This window comes from Hipposideros armiger, unplaced genomic scaffold, assembly GCF_001890085.2.
Source record: "Hipposideros armiger isolate ML-2016 unplaced genomic scaffold, ASM189008v1 scaffold_65, whole genome shotgun sequence".
Classification (NCBI taxonomy): domain Eukaryota; kingdom Metazoa; phylum Chordata; class Mammalia; order Chiroptera; family Hipposideridae; genus Hipposideros; species Hipposideros armiger.
In genome coordinates, this window is record NW_017731415.1 from 2,992,542 (window position 1) to 3,011,228 (window position 18,687).

At 36.2% G+C, this 18,687-nt stretch overlaps 1 protein-coding gene across 2 annotated transcripts in view; it reads left to right on the top strand.

The window, feature by feature from the left end:
• RAD21 (RAD21 cohesin complex component) overlaps positions 1-17,299 on the top strand; it is a 30,220-nt gene extending 12,921 nt beyond the window's left edge. Inside the window, exons 4-14 of one of the 2 annotated variants that reach the window (XM_019642131.1) lie at positions 663-762; positions 3,643-3,749; positions 4,425-4,631; positions 5,131-5,256; positions 5,603-5,725; positions 7,540-7,763; positions 9,027-9,186; positions 9,626-9,774; positions 12,987-13,130; positions 14,594-14,677; positions 15,578-17,299. In XM_019642131.1, the coding sequence (XP_019497676.1) occupies positions 663-762; positions 3,643-3,749; positions 4,425-4,631; positions 5,131-5,256; positions 5,603-5,725; positions 7,540-7,763; positions 9,027-9,186; positions 9,626-9,774; positions 12,987-13,130; positions 14,594-14,677; positions 15,578-15,769 (1,616 nt within the window). In that variant the 3' untranslated portion in view covers positions 15,770-17,299. Of the gene's footprint in view, positions 1-662; positions 763-3,642; positions 3,750-4,424; positions 4,632-5,130; positions 5,257-5,602; positions 5,726-7,539; positions 7,764-9,026; positions 9,187-9,625; positions 9,775-12,980; positions 13,131-14,593; positions 14,678-15,577 lie in introns of both variants that reach the window. The other variant, XM_019642130.1, reaches the window with a different exon arrangement.
• The last annotated feature ends 1,388 nt before the right edge of the window (positions 17,300-18,687 follow it).

The following is an 18,687-nucleotide window of genomic DNA, read 5'->3' on the forward strand; positions in this document are numbered from 1 at the left end:
GCATTGATGAAATTTTATTCTAATTTAAATGTATAGGAGAGATGCCTTATATAGTAGTTTATATTGAAGTTATAGTCTGTTACTTCCATTTATTTTATTATATGAAGAGTGAAATTTTTGAGATCTAAGATTTTATTTAAAAATAAAATACTTAGGCAGAGGCTGGGATACTTGAATAATTTCTAACACGTGGCTACTAAGTGCATTTTGTGTAAATAACATGCTTTTTAAATTTTTGTCTTTTAAAGCAATGCATATTTATTATAGACGGTTTGAAAACTGGGAAAGTATAAAGAAAATTAAAATCTTTTAGGCTCACTTTTTCCAAAATTACCAACTCCTCTTAACATTTGAAGTACTTGTTTATAATCATTCCTTTTCCTCATCAATTTCATGCTTATTTAAGAAACGTATTCTATTTGGTATGTCCTTTTAAAGACTTATTAGCTTAGTGCATAATTAGTGCTTTGACCTTTTTTTGTAAAGCAAGTAGTATAGCTTATGATTACAGAAAAATGAATTGCTTGTACTTCAAGGGTACTCTGCATGTATTATCAACCTTCTAGAACATAACCTTAGGAAGTTATACTGACTTTACCTTCCTTGATCCCTGGATAATCTATGATGTAGCCAGGCCTTGAAGCTTCCCATTTCTTTTCCAGGGGTTGTTGACCTGCCTGAGGAAAATCGAGAAGCTGCTTACAATGCCATCACTTTACCTGAAGAATTCCATGACTTTGATCAACCACTGCCTGACTTAGAGTATGTCTCTTTTTTTTTTAATTGGTGACTTGATCTACAAAAAAAAAATCATATTGGCTTCCAAATGTACAGTTTTCCTTGGAATGTTTTGACATTGAATTAACGTTTGGCTAAAATACATACACTTTTATTTAGGATAGTGTATAAATATGAAATGTATAACCCAGAAGTGGTTTTTCTGTACGAAAATAGTGTAGAAGATGTCAACTTTAACACAGCTAACATTTGAGAATTCTGACGTGCTTAGGCCAAAGCTTATGTAAACTGAACAGTTGTCCAGGTGTGTGCTTTACATAGGTATCAGTGAACTTGAACTGTTCATGATTTTTTTTTCAGGGGAATATATTAAAATCATCTGGTTACTTTTTGGGGCCAGGCTATACTCAGCCATATATATATATATATGTATGTATGTATGTATGTATGTATGTATGTATGTGTGTGTGTGTGTGTATATATGTGTGTGTGTGTGTGTGTATGTATTTATTTATAATAAACATGAAATAACTTTCTATGAAGAGCATGAAAAGGCCATTGTCATGACACATTTAAGAGGAGAAAGTTGTACAGAAATGGCCATTATAGCAGAGTACTGTGGTATATCCCTCCTCAAAATCCAGCTGTCATTACCATGACAAGGAAGGAATGTGACTAACTTTCCAAGTAGTTGGTTAGCACAGCTGACAACCAAGAATGCCTCTATAACAAGTCCATTTATTTTTTGACAAATTTCTCTGCTTTTTAAAATGATCTATGACTCCTGATTAAATTTTCATTGTGTGTGTGTGTGTTAGTGTTAATTGAGTGCTAGGCATTGCCCAGCTGCTTTACTGTGTCTTTTCCTTTTTCTTTAATCATGGAATTTTGTTTTTGGAAAAAGTTGCAAAAATAGAGGAGTCCCATGTGCCCTTCCCTCTGTTTCCAATTGCAACATCTTATACAACTGTAGAACACCACAATCAGGAAATTGATGGTGTTATAACCCACAGAATTTATTCAAACATTTTATTATTTGCATACATGTCTGTTGTTTGTGTGTGTTTCTGTGCAATAAATACATGTAACTACTACAGTCAATATACAGAACTATTCAGTCTCAGTAAAGACCTTCCCTCTGCTACCTTTTTATAATTACATTCACTCTTTCCCTGCTCTGTCCATAAACTCTGGTAACTACTAATCTGTACTCCACCTGTTTAAGTTCATCATTTCAAGGCTAGTACATAGGCTTGGGCTACTGGTAAAGTGCTTGGGAACCATGTTTGGGACAGAAGCTGCAGCCACACCCAGAGCTGGGCCATCCCCACCACTTGCCAGGAGGTCCTCAGTGAAGGTGGCAGCTGCCATCTTGGAACCACAGCACCAACCCCTGCGGCAGGCCTCTTCCACACCACCCTGGGATGTTTGTTACCTATGACCAGAAATTCCTGATGGAGGGTAGAAATTCCTCTGTGACCAACCTCCTCCCACCCATGGGACCTTTGCAACATCCTCAGGGTCACCAGCCCTGCCAGTGATGAGCTCTCCATGGAAGCCAGCCAAAGTCCCCTAGGCAAGAGCCCAGATGATAAACCAGTAGGCAGTGAAGAGTTACAGTTTGAGAATGACATTTAAAGGGCCATCCATTAGACAAAGAAAAGTCACATCCCAGGCCTTATGAAGGTTATCAACCTGGGCAGCATCAGATATAGCATTGGCCACCCCAGCCCTTTTCTCAGTCACTCCGCACACCAGTTCCCCCTTCCTCCTTGTGAATACAGCATATACCTCTCTCCATTGAAGCAGGAGCTGCCGCGAAGGGCCAGGAATGAACACCCTGCTCTTCCAGCCCCATCCTCTGGATCATACCCATCCCCTTCCTCAGATTGTTGTGCAGTGGGAAAGCTCCCCTCTCCTTACTTCTCCAAGAGAGGAAATCGGAAAATTTTTAACAAAGTTAAAAAGTACAGGGATTAGTATTATGAACCCCGTGTACTGATCATTTAGCTTTTTTAATTATCAATATATTGCCAATTTTATTTTAGAGTATTTCCCCAACTTACCTTCCAACCCCTACTGGATTATTTTAAAGTAAATAACACATACATTATTTGTAAATACCTCAGTATGTATCTCTTCAGAGGTAAGGAATTTTTAAAACATAACAACATTGTGCCTTTAGAAACCATAGTAATTTCTTGATATAATATCCAATCAGTGTTTAAATGTCCCAGTTGACACATAGGGCCATTTTCCCCCTCTTCTAGTTTGTTTGAGTTAGGGTCCTCACAAAGCCTGCAGACTGCACTTGTTTGGTATGTCTCATAAGTCTGTCCTAAGGTCTACATCCCTCTAATGGTTGGTTTGTTTTCTGCCATTTTGCTGAACAAACCTGGCGATTTGTTTTGAACTATTTACATTCTGAATTTGGCCAATGATATTGCACATTGGGGGTTAACATTGCATGTGTTTTTTTTTTATTTATTTAATATTTTTAAACAGTATGAAAGGTTATTTGTTAGAGGAAGACATAGTCTCAGAAAAGCCAGGCAACTTCAGAGTTCACACAGCGTGTAAGTTGCAGGGCCCTGATAAAAACCCATGCCTGCCTGTCCCATGCATTTCTAAGCTTTTCCTCTCTAATACCATATTGCCTTATGTAGTGATTTCAGCATATGATATTTTTGCTTGCTGGTCATTGATGGATTTAAAACTTAAATAAAAATTAAAATGAACTTCTAACTCATTCAGATTCTTGGATTGTATTTATTTAGTGTTAAATAATAAGGCTCCTAAAGTTTAATAGGTTGTATATATGATTTTTTCTTATAGAGGAAATTGCTTTTTTTCCTTATAAATATAATGAGACTAAACTAAAATTTATTTGAAATTCTTTTATAGTGACATTGATGTGGCCCAGCAGTTCAGCCTGAACCAGAGTAGAGTGGAAGAGATAACCATGAGAGAAGAAGTTGGGAACATCAGCATCCTACAAGAAAATGATTTTGGTAATAAAGAAATCACTAGCCACTAGCTATAATGTTTAATTACACTTGGCACTGCTAGCAACTTGAAAAAGAAAACCAGGCATATGTTACTACATTCACAGACAGAAAGACTTAAAATCTCATCTTACGCATTTTTATCAGGAAAAGAATTTGCCTTCCTAGTAGTATACTAAGCATTTTCATGTATGCACCAAACTTAGGGTTCATTCTTTGCCTCCTGCTCCCCATACACAGTGATAGAAACTGTATATTGATTAGTGGGAAAAGTCCCAACATTGAAGTGATGCGCACTTTCAAACTAATTATTTTACAATAGTTGGATTGTATACCTACTATTCTTTTGGAATAGTACTCAAAACTGGTACCAAGCCAAATCCTTTTCTTGATGAAAACAAAATTTAAACCTGTGAATATTAACGCAAACTAACAGACATACGTATTTAGGATAACCTAAATTTGGATCTTACAGTTGAATTTGCTCGTCATGCTCCAGAATCAGTTTATGAAATATAGATGCTAAAGATTTAAAGTTTAAACTAGATGTTTTATCATTCAAGGATAAACAAGACTTCAGTAAGCAAATGTGACATCATAATTAACAATAAATCATTAACCTTTTTCTTTTGTAAAGTGATGTTTCTTTTTTCAATTAATGACTTACTAAAATTTGTCCAGGCGACTTTGGAATGGATGATCGTGAGATAATGAGAGAAGGCAGCGCTTTCGAAGATGATGACATGTTAGTAAGCACCAGTGCTTCTAACCTCCTATTAGAGCCTGAGCAGAGCACCAGCAATCTGAATGAGAAAATTAACCATTTAGAATATGAAGACCAATATAAGGATGACAATTTTGGAGAAGGAAATGATGGTGGTATATTAGGTAGGTCACAATAAGTTGGTTATTCTAACAATTTCTTTATTCATTTCTGAGAGCAATTGCTAAATCTGGCTGGGTCTTGAGTAACTCTTTAGGTACATATGTGTGAATTGTGGCCATTTCTGTCAATAAAGTTTTTCTGTAAAACTGTAGCCTAAAAATGGTGTGACAAGACATGATTTTGTTTAAAGGTGCTTGTCTCAGAGTTGTAAATTTTACTAGTTCTTAAAACTGCTATACTTGTGTTTGATATCTGTGTTAAGTAAATACATCATTTAAATAGATACTGGCCAGAAAATATAAATGAGGAATGAGAAATATTTTTATATACTCTTTTATACTTTTGTATGCTACCTTGAAGAAAAACACATGCAAATTGAATACAAATTGAAATTTTTTAATTTAATTCATTTTAACCTAATGTTATTTCTCCAGTGATTTGCTATTTTCCTTTTATCAATTTCTTTTATAAATTATAACTAAATTACATTTCCTATTTTAGATGACAAACTTATTAGTAATAATGATGGTGGCATCTTTGACGATCCCCCTGCCCTGTCTGAGACCGGGGTTATGTTGCCAGAACAGCCTGCACATGATGATATGGATGAGGATGATAACGTATCAAGTAAGCATTTCATACTTGGTGATCTGGGCATGATTGTATGATATCCAGAAAGATGTTTAACATAGAAGTCCATAGCCTAAAAATTCCAGCATTTAATGAACTATGAATCTCCTTAAAAATGGTGCTTATGATGATGACTAGTTCTGATTCTCTTAGGTATTTAACCTATGCCCCTCCCCCTTTTTGGGCCAATAGGTTTCAACTCTGGCGGGATGTCCTCATAACTAGAAAACTTTTTTCTTCATACCAGTGGGTTTCTTTCCATTTCTCAGGGGGATTTTTTTTTTCATATTTGTAGGATATAAAATATGCAAGCCTTTTGTGACCAGATTTCCGTTTTTTATAGTGGGCGGGCCTGACAGTCCTGATTCAGTGGATCCTGTTGAACCAATGCCAACTATGACTGATCAAACAACACTTGTTCCGAATGAGGAAGAAGCCTTTGCTTTGGAACCTATTGACATCACTGGTGAGCATACTTTTTGACTTACAAAACTTAGAACATAAGGTGCTAGTCCTGGCTCTTGTCCACTAATCTTTTTACGTTTTAGTTAGCTAAACTCCTTTCTCCTTTGTCACAGGTCATCTGTCAGAATCTGTATTTAATTCAAATATAATTTGAGTATCATGAAGACTATTTGTATAAGTTGCTGTGAAACAAACAGATAGAACAAGTTTTCTGCTACTATGTATCTTAGTCTTTTGGGATTCCCAAAATGCTAGCAGGTCACATGTATAACATTTAGAAAACATTGTAAGGCATTTTACAGTAAAGTGTAAGACTGACTAATCAATTACCTTCCAAAGTTCTCGATTCTATATAATTGGGCTACAATCTAGGAAAACCTAAAAATACTTTTTTTTTTTTTTTAACTGGAAATAGTGAAGGTTCTAAAAAAGCACAGTAGCCTGTTTCTTTTAGTGCTTATAAAGAAATAGCAAAACATTTAATTGGGGGTACTACTTCTGAGTAAAAGTCAGTTTATAATATGGATGTGAAATTTTAAAATTTCTAGATGGTTTATGGGTACAGTGTGAAAGAATACTTGAAATCAATTGCAGTATAATTCGAGATACAGTTTTTTCAAGTATAACAAGATTAACCTTTTGGGTTTCCTACTTAGAATCTGATCACCAAAAATTATTTATGACTTGGGCTTCTGGTTTATAAAGAGTGCTTGCTATGTACCTGACTGTTTAGGAACTAAAAATGTAAAAATGAACAAGGCTTTATCTTCATGGAACTTAAGTACTAATTAAGGGAACATGAGTAGTTAAGTAAATATATACTGTATTAGTGACATATTACAAAGAACTCTAAATGGGTAAGGGGGATATACTACAGTGTTTAAAACAGGCTGGTCAGGCTTGGCTGGCTGTTTGAAGAACTTGAACTTTCACTCAGGGTGGGGAACTCCAAGTAGCTAGAGGACAGGGGTTAAACAAAGGCTGTCACTCTACACATTTTTGAATTTGAATTTTGAACCACATGATGAATATTTCATGTATAAAAACCTATGGGATATAACATGTCTGACAGGATGAAATCTTAAGGAGTTTATTTAATTTCATGAGCTGTTCTATATCTTCAGAAATTGAGGTAATGCTACCTGTTTTGCTAAGTTTTAGTAAGGATTAGAAATGAATATACAAAAAGTGTCTACGATGGAGTCGTAGGTTCATCTGACTGGATTTGGCGTGGTTCACTTCATCAAGCTGCTTGTACAACTGCCATGTATGAATTATAACTTCTCCAATAAAAACCATAGTAACTGCAACCATTTATGGAGGATTCAATCTGTGCCAGTATACTAAGTATTTTATAACTCCTATAAGTGGTTGGCCATATTTCAAATTAGAAAATGGAAGAGGTAAGCAAGATGAAGCTAACTTTTCTTAATGGTCACTCACCTAATAAGTAGCAGAATCCAGGGCTTGAGCCCAAGTGTGATACGTTCCATGTTTACAGTCTACAGCTACATGGACAAATATTGTATTGACTCTTGAATTATTTTCCTTATTTTGTACTAAATACACATTCATTTATTTATTCAGCAGAGTTTTACTGAGCACCTGTGGAATGCCAGCCTCTAGTCTACGTGGTGCTTAGGGAATCTCATGTAAAATACATTCTGCCCTCAAGAGGCTTCTCTTTCCTAGTAGGTGTATAGAAAAGCGGGAGATAACAGCGATAAACCAGGGCTGGTCGCTGGGTGCTGCATGTGCCCGCTCAGGAAAATGACTTTTTTTTTTCTTTCCTTTTTTTTTTTTTAATCATTCCAGTCAAAGAAACAAAAGCCAAGAGGAAGAGGAAGCTAATTGTTGACAGTGTCAAGGAGTTGGATAGTAAGACAATTAGAGCCCAACTTAGTGATTATTCTGACATTGTCACTACTTTGGATCTGGCACCACCCACCAAGAAATTGATGATGTGGAAAGAGACAGGGGGAGTGGAAAAACTCTTCTCTTTACCTGCCCAGCCTTTGTGGAATAACAGACTACTGAAGGTAAGATAGTTTGCAGAATTTTTTCCATATACATTTTAAAAAATACTTTTAAAACCTTTGTTCAAATCGTTTTTGATCAACTGTTTTTCAGCTATATGGTACCTTCTCTTTTTTGTTTCTTAAATCCCAGTGTACTACTGACCATAACTTGATCTGAAAGGTTGTGATGAGTGGCACCTGCATTTCTAAAAGATGTAGAATGAACTTTGCCTATACTAAAAAGCTACTGACATTTCTAATAATAGTTCTCTCTCCGCAACCTCCTATGCTAAACTGTTCTGTGTATATTGTGCTTCAAGTCTGCAATATTTAGATGTTGCTTTCTGGCTAAAATGTGATGGTTCTATTTTTCCCCACAATAAAGAGCTCTGGCTTTATGAGACTAGGCCCTTTTCTGCTCACTTAAGGTTCTAGAGTATTCCAAAGCAAGGTTCTGAGGCATCTGATGAGTGATGCAGCCTCTTTAGGCTATTATTATTTCTATAAAGTTGAAATGTGCATAGAACCAATTGATTTTACTTTATATTTTACTGTATTCTAAAGTGTTTCAAAGCAGCAAGGCTGTGGTTAACTGCTGTTTATTGAAAGCACGGTCAAATAATATTTGGAAGATTTACATTTTTTGACTAAGCTTTTTTTAAAAAAAACTTAGGAGTTTTCCCTAAGGAAAAGAAAATTTTCCATAATTCGAAAATATGGAAAAGTCATTTCTGTGAAGATGTTCATTACATTGTTATTTAGTTAAATTTTTAAAAAGAAACTTAAAATATTGAAAAATGGTTCAAGTGTGAGATGTATGTGCGTAATACACATACATGCATCACCACTTAGTGGAATATTATTCAATCATTAAAATATTTAAATGATAGTTAATAAAATTATCATATAACATTAAGTGGGAAAAGCACTGTAAAGCTATTTGATATGATCCAGTTAGACTGAGTTTTAAGTGTAGCAATATGAAAATAAACTGCAGGCAAATAAATGTAAAACTTGTGTTACCACTGAGTTACAAGACAATGGATTAAAATTTTTTCATTTCTTTTCAACTTTTCCAAAATTGTTGCAGTTATAATCTGAAATCCTGTGTTTAAAATCATTTTAAGACAGAATGAAGTGTGACTGTAATCATGCTAAATTTTATATATATACTAATTACAGCTATATTAAAACTTACGGAAAATATAAATGTCTGGTGGGTTTTCAGTTAATGTGGTTTATTTTACAATTGAGTTTTTTCCTTAATTTTTTATTTTTTTATAGCTCTTTACACGCTGTCTTACACCTCTAGTTCCAGAAGATCTGAGAAAAAGGAGGAAAGGAGGAGAGGCTGATAATTTGGATGAATTCCTCAAAGAATTTGAAAATCCAGAGGTTCCCAGAGATGACCAACAACAGCAACATCAGCAGCGTGATGTTATCGGTCTGTTCTGTTGGAATAGTTCCCTGATGAAGTTTACGTGAACATTTGGCTTAAAACTTACCTATATGTTGCCGAAGTAAAAGAAATCAGAAGCAAAGGAGTATACCCAGATTGTTGGACGGGGAAATACATGCCTTATTATATGATTGCTTTGTTAGCTAGGAAGCTTTCTGCTTTCAGGACTGGCTGAGTGATAGCCTGGTAAAGGATTGTCCGCCATTGGACTGCAGGTGGGACTTCTCCTTGTAAGGCCCCTTCCCACCTTTAAGTGTCTTGTTATAAATTGAGTAATATTTGTGGAGGTAAAATTTTTTTCAGCCATCTTCATTAGAGAAAGTAACTATGTCTTGGTATATTAGTATTAAAAGTTAATGGTTCTAAAATAATTGTTTTTAAGACTGTATGATCTTAGTCTCCTCTTCATATGGCTAAATTGCAGATGAGCCCATTTTGGAAGAACCCAGCCGCCTCCAGGAATCAGTAATGGAGGCCAGCAGAACAAACGTGGATGAGTCAGCTATGCCCCCACCACCACCTCAGGGAGTGAAGCGAAAAGCAGGACAAATTGACCCAGAGCCTGTGATCCCTGTAAGTAAGCACACCTCTCCCTCACGGTGACTGGGGGTGTTTATTTTAAATCTCTAGTAGCAGCAAGTGTTATTTCAGGAGCCCTTTTGAAGTATCTTGGTTTAGGCAGAAAATGCAAAGGAATGGGTCCAGAGAGGAAGAATGCCAACCAAGGATATGAGCACAATGCCTTTCGTGAGAGAAGGTGCTATAGGAATTTTCACTCTTTCTGACTCTTCTGGGATAGTCTTGCTTCACAGTGGCCTAAAGTGAGCAGTGTCCTTGGTTAATGTGACATGCCTGACCCTGAACTTGGTTCTGGTTTATTTAATTTCTTTGTCACACATTAGTCCAGAGTGAATCTGACAGTTATAGATAAAATAAGAAAAGTAATTGGAACCTGCTAAATTCTGCAAGTATTAAATATTTTGTTAGTAAACTGAAACAAACTTCCTGCTAAATAAAAAATGTATGCACTTAAAAATAAACTACTAGATTCTTGTACATTCCAGGCCAAGTGGGGACAGATTGTCACTTATCTAGTTCCAGGTGTCTGACCACTTTGTTTTGTTTTCATTTCTTTATCAATAAGGTCAAACGTTCTTTCTCTGGTTTTATTGAGAAATAATTAACATACAACATTATATTAGCTTAAGGTGAAAAACGTGATTTAATATATGGATATATTGTGAAATGATTACAATAAGTTTAGTTAACATCACCTCACATAGTTAAAAAATCTTTTTTCTTGTGAGAGCTTGAGTTTCTCAGCAATTTTCAGGTGCATAATACATTATGAATCAGTGTTAACTGTAATCACTGCACTGTGTATTACATACCTAGATCTTAGTATCTTAGAACTAGAAGTTACACTCGGACCAGCATCTCCCATTTCCCCTGTAACCACCATTCTCTGCTTCTGTGAGTTTGGCATTTTCACATGCCACAGCAATGTCATATACTACTCCTCTTTCTCTGACTTATTTCACTTAGCATAATGCCCTCAAGGTTCATCCATGATGTTGCATATGGCAGGGTTTTCTCCTTTCTCGTGGCTGAATACTGTTCCATTGTATATGTGTATCACAGTTTCTTCATCCATTGACAGACACTTAGGCTGTTTTCCATATATTAGTTGTTGTAAATAATAATGTTGCAATGAATATGAGGGTGTAGAAATCAATTCAAGATAGTGAATTTGTTTCCTTTAGGTAAATACACAGCAGTGGAGTTGCTGAATTTTATGGTCGTTTTATTTTTAATTTTTTGAGGAATCTCCAAATTTTCCATACTGGTTGCTCCAGTGTACATTCCCACCAATAGTGCACAAGGGCTCGCTTTTCTTCACATCACCACCAACACTTATTTCTTGTCTTCTTGATAATAACCATTCCAACAGGCATGAGGTGATAACCTCATTGTGGTTTTGATTTGCATCTTCTTGATGATTAGTGATGTGGAGCATCTGTTTATGTACCCATTGACCATCTGTATGTCTTTGGAAAAATGTTCAGATCCCCTGCCCATTTTAATGATTTTTTTTTTTAATGCTTGAGTTGTGTGAGTTCTTTATCTGATAAAGGGTTAATATCTAAAATACTGACAGTGCCCAAAAAATGTATACACATTTTAAGAAAGGAAAAAACTGTATTAAAATTACACTGATGGTAACCACTTTGAGCACCTCTTGTAATTGCTGAAGTCAAATGTGACTTGTATTCATCTTCTGTTATCGGTATATATTGAGTATTACAGTTAATGGTTTTTTCCTTTGTTAAAATGTATATAAATTTTTGGGGTGCACCTTCTGTATATGAATTGCAAATATTTTCTCCATTCTGTAGGTTGCCCTTTCATTTTATTGGTGGTATCCTTTGCAGAAGCTTTTTTGTTTGATGTAGTCTCACCTGTTTATTTTTGCTTTTGTTGCTTTCGCATTTGATGTCCGATTGAAAGAAATCATTGCCAAGATCAATGTTGAGCTGATTTCCTCTAGGAGTTTTATGGTTTCAGGTCTTCAGTCTTTAATCCAATTTGAGTTGAATGTTTTGTTTGGTATAGGACATTAGGGAATCCAGTTTTTTTGGGGCACCATTTATTGAAGAAACTGTTCTTTCCCCATTGTATATTGGCTTCTTTGTTGTAAATTGACCATGTAGGCATGGGTTTATTCCTGGGCTCTCTGTTCTATTCCAGTTTCTGGTTTAACCTTTAGCAAAGATTTCTGCATATCTTCAGTACTAGGCAGTTTTAGGCTACCTTACTAAGTAATCAGAATATACTTTCAAATTGCTGAAAAAAAGTAAAGCAACATCTGGCTTCTTCATTCCAACTAGCTACCATTAAGTCACTTAGGATAGGAAAACTAAGTACAAAAGAAGTAAGATCTGGTTTTGGACTTCCCACCTTAAGTCTATATAGAATAGATGAATCTGAGCAAAGGGAATCTCTTTGGTAACCTTGGGCTCTTGGTTCAGCCTCCATCAAGAGGTATTGGCGGAAGAATATTCTGCCAGTTTGAAGAACTAGTTTTCTGTGCCCCCTGGTGGTAAGGAGTTGTCAAAAGAGCATTTTTCTGAATGAACTCAGGAATGGGAACAGGTAGGCGAGTGGGTTATTCTTGTACCACTCTGCTAGGAATTGTTCCCTTGCCATTCCTTTGGATTGGGATTCGGAAGACTTTTTTTGATCTTCTCAAATGTTAATATTAAGCATGAGAGGAAGGAAATTCAAGAGATAGACCCAGAAAAATAGTCTCCTCATTCCCGTTTGCTGCTGTAAGAACTCAAGGTTAGTTGTGATAGCCTTAAAGCAATTTTATGCAGTAATGGTTCACAGTACCAGACGAATTGATGGAAAAGCTTTATTGTACTGCCTGGAGTCAGTGATTTGTTTTGTGTGTTTTTTTCTAAAATGTTACTACAAAAAAGTTCTTGGAATTGTTAACTGCTTATAGTTTTTCTTGTTATTTGAAAATTTGTCACATAGACTTTTAAGTATTTGACTTCTAAAAAGTAAGTATTAAAAAAGTCCACTTTTGTTCTAGGATAATAAGATAATGGATTAATTTCTTTTGTAAACTACAGTACTTTAATGTTGTAGGTTTACAATAAAAAAGATATGTATACTATAATCAATTTCTGATTATTTCTTTCCATTTTGAAAACTTTAAAAGAAGCTACCCTTTAAATATAAATCTTAAATTGCCTTGTTTTTTTTGCTTTGAGCCTCAGCAGGTGGAGCACATGGAAATGCCTCCTGTAGAACTGCCCCCAGAAGAGCCTCCAAATATCTGTCAGTTAATTCCAGAGTTGGAACTTCTGCCAGAAAAAGAAAAGGAGAAAGAGAAGGAGAAAGAAGAAGAAGAAGAGGAGGAGGTAAAGTAACGTAGAGGAGATGTAGTGAATACATTCTTCGCCAGCTTGGGCAAGAACCTTTAACCAGCTCTTTTACTTTTCATATTGGACATAATTGATGTTGAACATCAGAGTGATGAAAAATGTTTGAACAGAAGCAAAATGTAACCAAATTTTTAGTAATCTAGCTCATTAAGAACATCAGATTTATACTGTGCTATAACTCACTGGCTTCCTTGTGGGCTTTTGAAGGACATGGAATGGCCCTTCACGCTTTTTTTTTTTTTTTTGCTTCTAAATTGTTCTTTGTGGCCTGAAAATCAGAAGATATCCAAACATTTTTCATTTGTGGGGGTTTTGTTTTCATTAGGCTGGGGTGGGATGTGACTTGGCTAAGGAAAGACTGAAGGCTCAAATGACTTATTTTTTAAAAAGTAGAGGTACTTTAGGAATGGATTTCTGTTTCCTGGTACATGTTTAGGCTATTCAGGGTCTTGAGGTTGTTGGATAAGACTTAGAATACTTGTTGTTTTTGATGTTCTGTTAAATATTTTATATAGACCTTTATTTTAAAGTGTCTTCCAGGTAGCATTGAAGCTTTTTAAATTTCTTCCAAGACTTAAAGGTTATGTTTTGGACACATTTTGATTAGCATGTATTTGTAATTTATTATGCCATCCATAGAGTTCATGACCACTTAGTCCTTAGGATTTAATGAGCCCTACGTTGTTTTAAAGTCAAAATTTAGTTCCAGTGGTACTCTAGCCTATGTACTAGAGTGTGCTGTTATCTCAGACTTTGTGTAAAGCCGTTTACTTCTGGCCCCTTGGAACATAGTCTATATAATTCTGGCATAGCCTTGCCCATACCAATTTTAGAAAGTAATTTAGGTAACTGGCTAGCAGATGACTAGGCGCTAGACGGCTCAAGTGAAATACATTTTTGGGGTTGTAGCCCATTTCTTTTAAAACACCATATAAACTAGTACTGCTTGTTCATTTTTGCTAGTTTATGGGCTCTGAAACTGGTCCAGGATGAGATTAGGAATCCTCCAGAATATAAATCATCTAGAATATTATTCTACTGAAAGAAAAAAAATACATGTATTTAGTTGAAATAAACTGTTTAGCAGCATAGTTGATTTATGTCCCAGCATAAGTTCCTTATCTTAACAGGGGCCAAATAACCAACAGCTCACCAACCAGCAATAGTTCGTGGACCACGCTGTATAGACTACATCCTTATAGACCAGTACAGAATCATATTCAGCTAAATGTTTGCTTGCAGGTACAAAGGACTTTCTTTTATAATTTAAGAAAGACAAACTTCATACTAGATCTAAGTGATTTTTCAGCAGCAGCAAATATAATTTCTATTAAATTAATTGAGAGCTTTCAGCTGTTAGAGAAATATTTCATTTTACAGCAGAGGAGTTTTATCAGCTTTTTAAAAAATGTGTATGTGGGGGGGTCATTTTCATTCAGGATGAAGATGCTTCTGGGGGTGATCAGGATCAAGAAGAAAGAAGATGGAACAAAAGGACCCAGCAGATGCTTCATGGTCTTCAGGTATGCCGTGTAGCTTTAGGGCAGCGGTTCTCAACCTTCCTAATGCCGCAACCCCTTAATACAGTTCCTCATGTTGTGGTGACCCCCAACCATAAAATTATTTTCGTTGCTACTCTATAACTGTAATTTTGCTACTGTTATGAATCGTCATGTAAATATCTTTTTGTTTTCCGATGGTCTTAGGTGACCTCTGTGAAAGGATCATTCGACCCCCAAAGGGGTCACGACCCACAGGTTGAGAACCACTGCTTTAGGGTCTTCATCAAAGACTTGGCATCACACCCTCATAAAAACGGCTACATGCTATAACCAGAAAACCTACCTTTGTGAAAGTTTTTCCAGATCTACCTATTTTAATACATAAGCTGCTAGGCCAAGAGTAATAAGCCTGGAAGGTAGCCAGGTGAATACTTAACTGTGGTGGTGATTTATGGTACTCCTTTGAGTGTCTACATCTTATTTTTGTTTAAGCAAAATTAACGTGTTTGAATCATTAAATTATGGGATCATTGTTGTAGTGCCGGATGTCACTTACCCTTGGGCCTTAATATGTCAGATACAGATGAGATATCTTAAGCATCTATGGCACACCAGACAAGTTGCTCAGTGTTTCCTAAAATAATTCAAAGGATAGATGGAATAAGTTAACAACTGTAAGTGCTAGATTTTACTATTAGAGCACATCACATGTCCAGAGAAATTAGTCCTTTTCATATTTGCTGAACAACTGCTTGTTTCTTAGATTTGTGATTCTAGACATGCTGTAATATACTTTCTTTTACCTTCTCCATTAATGTGAGAATCACTCTCATGCTATTCAAAGAAGTCCACTCCCAGCCCCCAACAGGATGAATATGCAGATTACTTTCATTTGATTCTTCCTTTTCTGTTTTATTTCAGCGAGCTCTTGCTAAAACTGGAGCTGAATCTATCAGTTTGCTTGAGTTATGTCGAAACACAAACAGGAAGCAAGCCGCAGCAAAGTTCTACAGCTTTTTGGTCCTGAAGAAGCAGCAGGCCATTGAGCTGACGCAGGAAGAGCCGTACAGCGACATCATCGCAACTCCTGGGCCCAGGTTCCACATCATCTGAGCGGCTAGAAGCATTAGAGCTAGTGTTCATCTCACTAGTGTGTACACATTGCCCCCGTGTGCAGGGCACACCAAACTCTTTCGGAAATTTTAGGTTTGTGTCTGTACAAAGTCTCTGCCTTTTTCTTTCTTCATTTCCAGTATTTTAAACGTATCAGTTTCATCTTTAAGGGAAACTGCTTGTATGGATTGTGTTTGTGTTCTGATGGAGAACACAATCGCTCAGAAGATTATTTTAGCAGTTCAGAACAGATGTGTGCAATACTGGCGCATGTGATAATGTTGAGTACCAATCAAAAGTCAGGAGTTTCATCTTCGTTCTCCATTACTGCATTGGAAAGGAAAACTTGTCAGGAAAAATGCCTGACAATTTAATTAAGAACTGTGGTGTGCGTCTTTGACAGAAATTGTCTTTTCCCATCAGTAACATCGGCAGTCTTGGTAACCACTTTACTTACAGATCATGCCCAACACAGAGATTGTCCTCTTACATGTTTTAAAGTACAATTCCATAATGACTAAGGGGATGTCTGAAATTGTGTTGTAACTATTCCCCTTCAACTACAAAAAAGATAGAACTTGGTTTAAAATGTTCTCTTTTATAAATCATTCCAGTTGAATCTTTTTAATGACCCTTACTATCCTAAAGTCTGTTGTTTTAGTGAGGCTCTAAAGTGAGCAGAAATAGGCTTTTTAGAGTAGAATGAATTTTAAAAACATAACTTCCCAGGAGCTATAAAGCTATAAATCAGAGTTTTAAAAAATGTTTGGATATATTGGAGTATTCAGATCATGAAAATAGAAATTGCTATGCCAACTAAAAGGACATACCGATGGGAAATTATACACCTGGTTGACTGAACCTTTGAGTGGACAGTGCTGTAAAAACTAATGGCTTCTCTGATATTTATTATAAGTTTTATTACTGACCTCTTTTTCCAATGCTGCACACTCCTGTGTTTGGAATTTTTAATAGCTTTGCAACAAATCTATATCCGGTTTCCTATAATTTAAGTGAAGAAAACCACATCTAGATAAAGGCTTTATTATTAACAGACCAGATAGCACCAGAAATTATGTGACTATTATGATTATCAAAACGTGTCTTAACTTTTTAGGGCAAAAATACACTGAAAGTTCTAGCTTAAGTGTTGGCACTTTTGTGGGGAAAAAAATCACTTTTGAAACTCATTTCAGTGTATATCCAATAATTTAAAATTATGTGAAATGTTTTAAATTTGTGAACTCGTAATTACTGTTTTGATGATTCATTTTCTTGAGAATGGTAATTGTATAAAATTGCTATTGCAGCTTTATTTTCAATATGATGTGCCTGTAAACCATGGATTTTCCTCCTTTGTAAAAAGACATTGTAGATAATTGAATGTTTGATTATGGAAGGTCATTAGTTTCTTGTTACACATTTTGTTAGTCTGGTTTTTGTTGCTTATTGGGTTTAATATTGTTCTTGAAAATAGTTGATGCTATGTTATGTATAACTTTTCTAATAAAAGTTGTGTTATAAGCTGTACATTTTTGGAATATTGGTTATTCAGTTAGTAGTGTTCCCCTGGGAAACAATGAGGAAAGAAGTTAATTATGCATCATCTTTTTGTTTGCTTTATCTAGAATAATTACCCATGCAAATAGTAAGTGAATTTTTTTAAAGGCCTCAGACTAAAAAATGAAAGACTAAAATAGTTCAACAGGGCCGGCCGAGTGGCATGTTGCTTAAGAGTTGGCTTGGGATGCCAGCTCTGAGCAGCTGGGCCCCGGTTCAGTTCCCACATGAGGGCCAGTGACGCTGCGCCTCTACAGCTAAGATGGTGAACAACAGCTTGACCTGGAGCTGGGCTGCTATGAGTCGCCGGCGGCGAGGTGTAGCCTGCAGTGGAGCTGCAGTGGGATGCTGTAAAAAGCTACCGTGAGTGGCCGGCAGCTGGAATGAGCTACCAAGAGCCGCAGTAAGCGGCCGTCCAGAGCCCTGCGATCGATCTGCCTCACCTGGGAAGGGCGCAATGATAATACCAACATGGGCCAGTGAAGCAACGTCCTCCACAACTACACTGAAGAACAAAAGGACAGCAACTTGTTTGTTCCCCTTCCCCGATTCCCCAATAAAATCTTTAAAAAAATAAGAGAAAAGCCATGTGATCTGAAACTGACAGATATAGGCTTTATAATGTGTTAGAGCTAGTAAGATTAAAATGAAACCAGTAAATGGCTATTGAAGATCAGGGCAGAGATATGTCTCTACTAACTAAGTACTTACAAATCATGACATGCTTTTGGATGTATATCCTTGGGGCCCTAAACAGACATAGCCAATAAATGTCCTGGAGATTTCCTGGGTCCCTTTGAAAAGGCTCCCAAAAGCCAGGGCACTCAATAATTTGAAATGTACCAACTTGGCATTCAGGCTTCTGACTTGTCCCACCCCCAGCAGTGAGCTTTAAAACACCAAGACTTTATGATTAAGATAAACAGGGCTTAAACCATAAATAGTTTCATGCTGTTTATAATAGGAAAAACTGTTTACTAAGCATCAATTGTCCTCAAACCCAAAGAAGCTTTATTTGAGGGCTCACCACCTGTGGTAAAGACTAGTAAAGAATTATAATCTATTGGGTTGTCAGAAAAGTCATAACGTATTTTGTCTATGTTTTTCAAAGGTCATTTATATAAAGAACAAAGATCAATCACTGATATATTGCCCATTTTGTTCGGTAACCTTTTGCCATCTTTCAGTGAGTTTTATAATTCCTCGTTCATAGAAGGACCTGTCTTTATTTGCAGAAAACTGAACAAGGTGCTGATTTACAGCCTCATCTGAATTTAACATTATACCACACGAGTCGAAAAGAGCGAAACAAGTGGAAGTCTGACAGTGCAAGTTCAGGCGAGTATGGCGGGCATGGC